Source organism: Prosopis cineraria, unplaced genomic scaffold, assembly GCF_029017545.1.
Source record: "Prosopis cineraria cultivar Desert tree isolate PC_DT_omini unplaced genomic scaffold, ASM2901754v1 PC10, whole genome shotgun sequence".
NCBI lineage: Eukaryota > Viridiplantae > Streptophyta > Magnoliopsida > Fabales > Fabaceae > Prosopis > Prosopis cineraria.
This window is the reverse complement of record NW_026555341.1, coordinates 16,502,568-16,513,284: the sequence shown is the minus strand read 5'-3', so window position 1 is coordinate 16,513,284 and position 10,717 is coordinate 16,502,568. Positions and strand designations below refer to the sequence as shown.

The 10,717-nt window shown below is 34.2% G+C and overlaps 1 protein-coding gene across 1 annotated transcript in view; it reads left to right on the top strand.

The window, feature by feature from the left end:
- The first annotated feature begins 4,672 nt into the window (after positions 1–4,672).
- LOC129322455 (uncharacterized) overlaps positions 4,673–10,717 on the top strand; it is a 19,973-nt gene continuing 13,928 nt past the window's right edge. Inside the window, exons 1-2 of the mRNA XM_054968773.1 lie at positions 4,673–5,548; positions 5,636–5,838. Coding sequence (XP_054824748.1) covers positions 4,879–5,548; positions 5,636–5,838 — 873 coding nt within the window. The 5' untranslated portion in view covers positions 4,673–4,878. The remainder of the gene's footprint in view (positions 5,549–5,635; positions 5,839–10,717) is intronic.

Below are 10,717 nucleotides of genomic sequence, written 5' to 3'. Positions count from 1 at the left end.
ATTTTATTATTTGTTTTACTCGATGACGAGCAAAAATCTAAGTTTGGAGATGTGTTAACCTCTAGAAATTCATGTTATTTCATCACATTTTCTTAGATTCTAATCCATTTTGGTTCAATTGTATATATTTTTATTTCTCAAATTAGGAAAATGTGCATTTTATTTTGGGCTTGTATTCTTGGCTTTAATTTGATATTTTTAGCCTAATTTCATGTTATTTTGATTGAAATTTTGATTAGAAGCATTTCTAGAGCTTTGTGGATGTTTTTGGAAGGCTTTTGGATGAAGAAATCAATAGCAAAATGAATAATTTTCGTTAGTTGCAAAAAACAGTGCAAAACTACCAAAGTCGTCCCAAAGTCGTGACTTTCGTTCACGACTTTCACAGCTGTCAAAAAATACTGCATTTCATTTATCAGAAATTAGTTGGTTAGGACATATATATGCTTAGAGCTTGACCCAGAACACATTCTTGAGATTTTTAGACACATTTTGAGCTTGGTTGTGCTAGGGTTTGAGCATTGGAAGAGTTGGGATTAAGAGATCGAAGCTTTGAAGATATTTGGAGCTCTTCTTCTTTGGTTTTTCTATTCCTCTTCCCTTTCATATCTTGTAATTTGAAATGGGTCCACTTATTTTGTATATTTGTAGCTTGTGGATGATTATGAGTAGCTAAACCCCTTATTTTAGGATTATTTGGAACCCTAGTATGGATTAACACTATGTTCCTCCTCTCTTTTTATGATTAATGATATATATGTATTTATTTTACTCTTTCCTTAATGCTTCTAAGTGATTGGCCACCATTTAGATGCTTGAGAGGGTTAGGTTGAGTGTAAAACTTAGATAAAATTGTGTACAAACTGATATTTGCATGTTAAATGGATAGTTTTGCTAGTAAGATAGAGATATGCTTGCTAGTCTTGCATAGCCACATTAGAGTTGGTGTTTAAAATTAAGTTTTATTAATTATAATAAGTGATTGAGCAATTAATTTAACTAAACACTTGTTCATGACTTGAGAAAGCTTGTCCAAGTATTTTTAAAATCTCAGGTTAGCACTTATTTTCATTAAAAGTATTTATGAGAGGATGTAATTTTGGTGTTATGAAATGCAAGGGGGATAAATAATTCTAGGTCATAAATTATGTTGGAAGTTTGTAAATCACTCACTTTTCTTTATTTTCTATTGTTAGTTTCATTTGCAAAATCATTTTAACCTAATTTTGTGTAGCTCAACTTAATTGAATTTACTTAGTCTTTTGCTTAATTATAGTTTTTAAGCAAATCCTCGAGGGAATGATACTTTACTCATTTGATATTACTTGCTACGACCTGTATACTTACGGTGAGCAACAGTTGTTAATAAGGTTGAGGATAGGACTTAATTGGAAACAAACATCTTAACTATTATCCACAATTTCTCATTCCCACCCCTCCTCTGACTCCCCTTACACAACTAGGATACTCTTGTTTCTTCATAGCAATAGTTAAGATGTCATTCCTTCCATTTGGAGTTAAGGATCCATGTGATTATTTGTTTTTAATATCATCCTATAACTTACTAATAACAACCATAAGCAATAATATAATTAGTTAACTAAAACAAAGAAAATAATATTAGCAATTATAACCTCTTTTTTTTTTGCAACTATGTGAGCATTTATACTCATATAGGTCTTGCTCCTCATTTGGTAAATATACCTCCATTTATCTTTGCATTATATCAAAGATGGTGGAGTTAGAATGGAAGGATGAGACTTATCTTATTATTCTATCCTCTTTCGCTTGGCTGCCATCAAGTTTTAGTCAACCTTAAAATAACTCCCGTAAGACATTATGCAAGGATAATGATTCTTCTCACCATTCTCTTGTACTTTTGCCTTTTTCCCTATAAATAAGAATTAAAAAAAAATACAATCAATCAATAAAGACAACCATTAATAATTGAAATGATTCATAACTCAAAATAAATAAACTCACTTCTGGTATGGTCTGAGGCCTATAATAGTCATATTATTCTTCCTAATTAACCTATACTGTGTCATTCTCATTCAATGGTTTTCTTTCCTTATAAGTTCTTTATGAATAGATATATAGTATTGAACTTCATCAATATTATTCAAGATATGTATGTGTACTTTTTGTGCTTAATCATGATCCAAACTCTTATTGTAACCTCATGTTTATCCCTATCTCCCCTCATAAGGGTTACTAAGCCCAAAAGGTCATATTGTATTTAAGTAACATTGGAAAAATTCTATTAGTTCTTCATAAACATATTTTTAGTCAATGGATGCTCCATGCCAATGAAGATTCTTCACATATCCTTTTAGGACTTTCATTATTTTTTCAACTAGATATATCCATATCTTAAATAAACAAGACCACACAACTTTATCTCCCTTACTAGATGAACATTTATGTGTGCCATGATATCAAATTATGAAGGAAGAAGAGCTTTCTAAGTTGGCACAATAATATAAGCTTCATTTTCTAGCATATCCAATTTACTGTGATCAAATACTTTATTCCATATAGCATTGAAAAAGAAGCAAAGTCTAGTTATAAAGTGCCTCACATCATCTTGCAGGATGCCTCGAATAGCTACTGGTAACTAGCAATTGTTGCATTAGGACATCACAATCATGATATTTTAGGCCTATTAATTTAAAGTCCTCCATTGACACAAGCCTATTAACATTTGAAGAATACCTTGAGGGCACTTTGATGCCATATAAAGACTCACAAAATTTTTTTTCTCAATCTTGGAAAAAGTGTGTTTTAAAACTATACAACATCAGTTACATGATCCCTTTTCTCAATTTTCTTTTTACTTTTAAGGGATATAATGTTGGTTACATGAGTAACTGATGTCGTATCCCATAAATTTTTTATTTTTTTATTTTGTAGGTTTTCAACATCGGTTACTACATTAACCAATGTTGAAACTATTATATGACGTCAATTACATGGGTTAGTAACTGACATCGTATCCTTGTAATTGTAATTTTTTTTTCTTTTTTGGGTTTTCAACATCAGTTACTCATGTAACTAACATGGAAAATTACTTTGATGTTGGTTATTAAATAACCGATGTCAAATATCTCAACTTAATTATATTTTTGCCACCGCTTTATTTATAACCATGATCTTTTGTCAAACCGATGTTAAAAGGCGACGTGAAAAGCATAATTTCTAGTAGTTTTTCCTCGACATTTGGGAGATAATAAATTCACTAACCATTTAGTCTACATAAGCTATGTAATGATAAGAGGGTTCATGATGGGCGAGCTTGAAGTGATGCATGGTTAGTTTGAGTTTGCACTAGGTAGGTTGACTTAAAAGTTGAGTTGTTGAAGTGTTCGAGAGACTTTTCTTTAAACTCGTTGTGTTTAACAGAGAAATGTATTGACATGCTTTCATGATTCCAAATACTTTTGTTATTAGAGAGTTTTGTGTTCAATTAGTCATCTAATTAATTTTGAAAGAAAATGAGGCTTTTATTTGAAGAAAAATATAAGAAAAATGCTTTTGAACACAAGAAGGGAGCACTAATAACATCTTGTTGAAATCAATTGATAACTTGATCTAAAATTGTATAAATGATGCTATGTTGTGTGTAGGGTGATCCAAATTAATAATCAAAATGTTGTTTGTAAGTAAATATTGAAGATAAAGCAAAGTTGAAATTATGCCCAACATCCTTGCAACATGCTAAAGTGTAATAGCTAGTGATAGTAATTTACATTGCAACATAATGGAAATATGTTGCAACTTGATTGTTAGCTAGTGAAATGCATAGCTTTATTGAAAATTGATATTTTTAGGGTTATAAAGGATTTTGTTCGTCATTCTTCATTATTCTTTGACTCTAGCAACACAAGAATGCCTAGGGGAGAGGGAAGAAGCCTAGATGAGATAAGGAAGCTTGGGTTTCATGAGAGTTTAGTAATTTTTATTTATTTTGTATTTAGGATAAACATATACATAATTGCCCTATATAATCACTGTAGAGTGTTATTGGTTTGAATTGCCTCTTAGATAATTATATTAGACATATAACATAATTAATTTGAGAGATAGTTACTAATGGATATTGAAAGACACTTGTAACTATTAATACTCTCGATTAATAAAATTGGTATTAAAATCAATTAATTAGGTTAAGATGGAGTCTATGAAGTTAATATGAGATTAGTAACTCTATATTACTTTTTACACAAGTGGTTGTTGGATTAAGAATCCTATTGCATTTTGTTAAATTTAAATTTAAGTTTTGTTAATCAATTAATTTTAATTAATTTTGCTTAATGTAAATAAAAATGAAGTCTTTATTGATTAGTTGTTATTTTACTTAATTTCTTATGAGACCTTGACACACCAACAAATTGTGCATCACGCTCCTTCCAATATGTTTGATGTCCATTTAATACTTAAATTAGTCTTGATCCTTCTAAATAATTTTCCAGGGGATTCTATAGGAGTTTTCCCATATAATAAAATAATTAATTAAAAGAATACATAAATATATTTACCGGGATTCTAGAAAATGTTCCATTATGTGGCAAGGCGGCTAATTTCCACGTTTGAGAGTTTAAACCAGCATTGCCGTCGGTGAAAAATTCTCTCTATTTATAAAATCGACAATTACTCAGTCAACATTGTCTTGGAGAATTCGGTGTTTGGACACTGCATAGCTAAGTTGAGCGAGCTCGCACCTCCTCTCTCTCGCCGCTCCGCCTTGCTCCGCGTCCTAGGCATTCTCACCTCCGTCCTTCTTTTATCTTCTATATTTTCACCGCCAACGCTCCTGGCGGTGCTTTAAGGAGGATTAACCAGTAAGCCGACTCAAAAGAAGTAGTGGTGGGGGTGCTAATGGCGGCCACGGCAGCCTCCTACATCACCGACGGTCCTGTCCTCAGCCTTATTAACAAGCGTATCCGTGGCCTCCGCAAGAAATACAATCGTATTTTGCAGATGGAAGAGTCTATTTCTCAGGGCAAATCAATCAACAAGGAGCAAGAAGAAGTCCTTCGTTCGAAACCCACCGTTTCGGCTCTTATCGACGAGCTGGAGAAATTGCGCCAACCTCTTTCCTCTGCCGTGAAGGAAGAAGTCCATCTTGCCCTTCAGAATAATCAAATCTCCCTGGCTTCCCAACCACTTGAAGAAAATCACCAGAAATCCGACGAACCAGAGTCTAAGAAAGAAGACTTGGACCACGTTGTGTTGGAAGATATTATTAATCTGCTCTATTTTGGGTCCTTGTTTGATGTGAAGTCGCAGAATGATTTCACCTCGACGATGCTGACGAGAACTCATGAGCGAGGATGTTGCTTGACCTACGATTATGTAACCGATGACGCCACCGATCTACTTGGAGAGAAGGATTTGGATTTGATTGCTATGCTGAGTAGTCAATTAATGTCGCGGCCTGCAGATTCAAGTTTATCCCACAAAAACGCATTGCAGCAGTGCGTAGAGCACGCGAAGCCATGGCTCGCGAAGGCAGAGCAGCCCATTGAGCCGAATGTTGATGTTACGTGTATTGTCCCCATTTTTGGTTCTTATTTTGTTAGTTTTTCTCTACGTTAATATGGCTGTATCTTGCTGATTCTGAGCCTATTTGTAGATGCGAATTTGAGGGAGAAGTTGAATAAGATCATGTCTTCAGAATACTTCACCACCTCCCCTGAGATGAAAGCTCCGGTTGAAGTTGCTGCTTCTGCTGCGGCTGGAAACTACGCATCTTTCCAAGTGCCACTACATGATACCATGGTAGCTACTTCAGTTCCCGTGGAAGTGGATGGTGTGATTTCTCAGTCTCAGGAAAAGGTATTATTTCTGGCTTGTAATTGTAAATTTGTCATGTCTTGTAAATTGGGTTAAGTTTCTGTTTATGTTTAAAATTTGCTTAATAATGTTGTCTTGCGTCAGTAATTTGTGAATGGGCAAAACTTAGGGACTTAGTCTTGTATATTTAATGTACTTGTATTTATTCAAATTAAAACAAGTGATTTTTAATGTGTTTATATTATTAATAACAGGAGTTTATTATAGAATAAATAATCTAATAATGATTCACATGTCTCGATTTAATTGGAAACAAACATATTAAGTATATGATGATACACAGGTGGTAATGGGGGCAGTAATGCAGCCTTATTATTGTTGCTGTTTATACTTAAAATTTAATTTAATAATGTTGGTTATTTAATTGTTTGATTGACGAAGTTCGTTCACATTACTTTGACGGAAAAATGGATGCTTTAAGAGGAACAATGCTTGTAACCTATTTTTTCCTTTTTAGATTTAATTACTGTAACTGACAAATAGGAGGAGAGGGATGGGAGAAGAGTATATTCTAATTCTGTTGGTTCTCGTTTTTCATTCTTCACTGAAGATATAAGGTTATCATGAATTTATGAGGTCCTCATATGATACAACAATTTAGTTCTGGCTTTGGATTTTAATATTTTATTCAAAGCTGTTAAGTACCTTCCTAAATGTTACTGCTGTATGATGTGCTATCATATTTGGCTTGGACCATTCATGAAGGATAGCCATGCACAGATAAATAAACATGCCATTTACGGAAACTTCCTTTTTATTGATTTAATCGAAACATGGCAAGGTTAATTTCTGCCATATATTACTGATAATGTTTTATATGGGAGCTATACCCTGTTGAAGTGAATGTTCAAGAGAAGTGGTACCAAGTTTCAGTTGTGTTTGAGATTGAGTGGAAGTCGCTAACTCGCCTTAGTTTGATATGCTACTGGAGAGATCTGATAGCTATAGTGGTTTCTGTTAAACTTTTGTGGAGTGCTAAAATAATGATATATATATATATTTTTATCGCACCGAGTTATTAGGAACAAAGATTTTGTGATTGCGTAGACTAGAGCTAGAGCTATACCCTAATGTGAAGCAAGAGATAGGAAGTACGTTGTGGTTAGCCAATGCTTAAGCATTTCAGCGACTGGTTATTCTTTTAACGACTTTTTCACACCACCAACAGGGTATCTTGAAATTTTAGTAACTGTACAATCCCGTGAAACCTTTACTAAACTTTTTAGGCCTTAAACTTGGGATTGGAAGGTTATAGTTATAACGACTGTGGTAGAACCCTCTACTGCTAATATGAATACAGAAATAAATCATAAAGTAATGAAAAAAATTATGATGGAAAATAACAAAATAAACTGACCTTTGATCCAACAAGAACATGTTCATGCAAACAACACTGACAGATGTAGAATTAATAACACGGATCAAGTAAAACACTCAACTACATGATAAATGCAGTATTGAAGAAAACAGACGCAATCATCGCGGGCTAGCATTTGAGAGGCTAGCACACTTTTCCTTGGACCTTTCTGCCATATTCTTGACACCCTTATACAGCCTCCCATTTTACTAAATACCATACAACTGCCCTGTTATCTTTCCCTCCACTCATCCCTCCTCAACCTTTTAAACTTAGTAAATTATTATTTGTAACTTTGGAGTTTGCCCTCAGCTGATTGGTGAGATCAACGGGTGCTGCAGAAGGAAATCCATCCAACTTGAGAGGTCCTGAATTTCACCCAACTAAGCAATGGAACAGTCTTGCTGGTGACAACCAGAGGGTTTGCTAACAGTGGTAGCTAGGAGTCGTGAGCCAGTGGCCAATGCAAGATGTGTTAAATGGTCTAATTCCTTGTCAAAGTTTTAGCGTCTAAGAAATGTCTCAAGCTTCACATTTGAGCTTGTGGCCTTGTTGGATATCCTTGGTTACAGTTACAGTTACAGTTGCACCGCTGAGCTAATAGAATAGAATCTTCCTATCTAATCCATCATGTGAATATTGTGCGCACCGCACCAGGCTGTAGTAGAGAGACAGAAGTTTGAGGTACTGGCTTGACTTTCTTCTGAACAATCTTATATGTGTGAGATATGAGTCTAGTATATGTAGTACATTCTACTAGTAAAGAAGTTTGGGGCTCCCTTGTTTAGAATAGGGACTTTGCTTAGCATGCTTACCTCTTGGCCTGACATGCATGCCTTTAAATTATCTAATGTGATTGAGCTTTCACCTAAATCGCTATAATTTGACTACTTTAAGAACTACTACAATATTGTAGAATCACCATGGCTACTTGTAGCAAGTTTTGTAAAGCAGCTGCCACAAGCTGTATGCAACCACAGGTTTTCCTTTGTGATTATCAATTGTAAAGAACAAAAAAACTTGACAGTTTTCTTCTCTATCCTGTATCTAAGTGCAACTAACTTTATCGTTCCACCTTTAGATGTCATAATGTGTTTTTGGCTTTGTTGCAACAAATTTCTGTTTCCATAATAATTTTTTTCACAAGAATCTCCTAAACTCTTGCTTCCCTAAGATGAGTTTATTTGTGTGTTCATTAAGAAAGTTCTTTAAACATGTAGTCATGAAAGCAAATGTAGCAACCCTGCAAAAGTGTTTTTTAATCTTAAAAGGCATATTTCATGAGATAGAAAGCATGGTTGTTGAAGTGGGTATATTAATGCTGTAGGTTGCATTTGTAGTTTGCCTCAGTCTAAAATCATTCATTTAGTGTTCTGGAAACATGATATGATTTACATGATTTTGTTGTGCCCAAAGCTTTGCTTTTAACTGCGGTTCCCAAGCATTCAAACCAAGCACATGGAGACTAAGGGCATGCAATCACCTTTTCAGCCTGTTCTCTCATTTTCATTAGTTTTATCCTTAAAACTTGGTGAGAGCTTCATAAATACCTCTCTTCAAGGCCCCTTTATGGGAAGGTTTTACTGACTAAAGGACTCAAGGATTTGACTAAAAACCGGAGGCCAATATAAGTCTACAGTTAGGGACTAAAGGATTTGACTATATTGATTTTGGCCATCAGAATGAAGATCTCCTAGCAGTCAATCCCATATGTTTTGGTAAATCCTTTTTGCCCTCGTACCTTTCTGCACTTCCTTAGCTTTACATTTGATGGTAAACACCCATTTGCTGTTGACTGTCCTTTTGCCTTTTGTTAAGCTCTCAGTCCTACTCCTTTCAAAAGCATCAGTCTCTTCCATAGTTGCGTCTTTTCCAATCTGGATCATCCAATGCTTCTTGAATGTTTCTCAAGACAATAAAAAGTAATTCTAGATATAAAAGTTTTGCATTTATCGGGAAGTTTATGGAAAGGTAGTTCTAGATATAAAAACTTTGCTTTTATTGGGAAGTTTATGGTAAAACAATTCATTTTAAATGGGATGATTGATATTTGAACTTACTCCTTTTCTATGGGCTATAGGATTGTCAAAATTACGTTGTTGTTGCTTGGATTACCCAATATTTCAGTCCCTGATTAGTTGGTTTGCTCCAATATTGCATTGGGAGACAGACCTTTATCCTTCTTTGTCTTTCTTTGATAATAAACTAGAAGTTTAATATTTGATTGCGGTGTTTACCGTCATCTGGAATCACGTAAACTGGGCACTCTGCTTTCAATATGATGAACGATATTGCTCTCCATATCAGAGTCAGCGGGTTTGATAGAATGTAACATAGACAGTGGGTTAACAGAAGTTATGTGCAGGTTGTAAGCATTATTTCGTTAACAATTTGTAAACAATTTTCTATGCTGGTAATAGTGTATGGAAGTTTTAACAGGTGGGAATCAAGTTTTGATACCCACCTGAACATTATAGTACATCTTATTAGAATGTTTAGTAAATAAGTGAATTGTACTTAGTCTTATGTGCAGCCATGCAGGACGCCTACGTTTATAGAAGCAAGTCAAAGTGTTATAAAGAAGTCCTAATGTCCTGGAACAAACTAACTAACTTGATAAGTGAATTGAAAATAGAATTTAAATGTCTGATATCCATCCTTTTAAAACCGTGGGATAAAGATACAAGTGATTAAGATATTGTGAATAATATGAAATGTCCCAAGCAGTTTTTAAAGTACTTGTTTTACTTTTTGATGCTTTTTACTATAGTGTCTAAGTTTGTTTTTCTATTTTTTCTTTTTTAATATCAAAATGAGAGTACAATGTTACTAGGCAAAAGCCCAAAATACAAAAAGGATCTAACCTATAAGATCCCAGTAGAGAGGATAGAGTGATGCCCAAAGCATTGTTATGCAGAATTAAAAAAAAAAAAATGTGGTAAGCAAGAGTTAAAGCTAAGGCATGCCTAAAATGTTCTACTAATTCGATGATACGTGCCTCGCCCTTGCAATTTGGCCATTGTTTGTGTAAGTTGAGTCTAGTCACCCGTGACAAATAGTGGTTCAGCTGCTCTTTCATGGTCTGATTTTCTGTAATTTCCAAATTTAGCAAGCTGGTTTATATCATCTCTCTATGGCTTTCTTGTTGTCCTTCATTTTTTAAATATTAAAAACCCTTCTTTAAACCATTTGTGTCTGTTCTTGCATTATAGTCTCTGTCGGTTAAGAGTTCCTTTACATGCTCTGTAGTATATTGGCATCTTTCTCAGCTCTCATATTCTGTGAAAGTAAACCAGCTTTTTATGGAGAGAAAGTTAACTTTTTGAGTAGCTTTTGAATCACTCTTAGAAGATACTCTTATGATTATTCATCGGATTATCAACCTTCATGCTAGTGGCAGAAAGTATATTTCTGACAGCTTGTGATTATAAGAGCTAGGCTAGTTTATATACTTATTTGAGAAACATTTTATAGGATAAACAGCCTATCATCAAATTTTGCCCT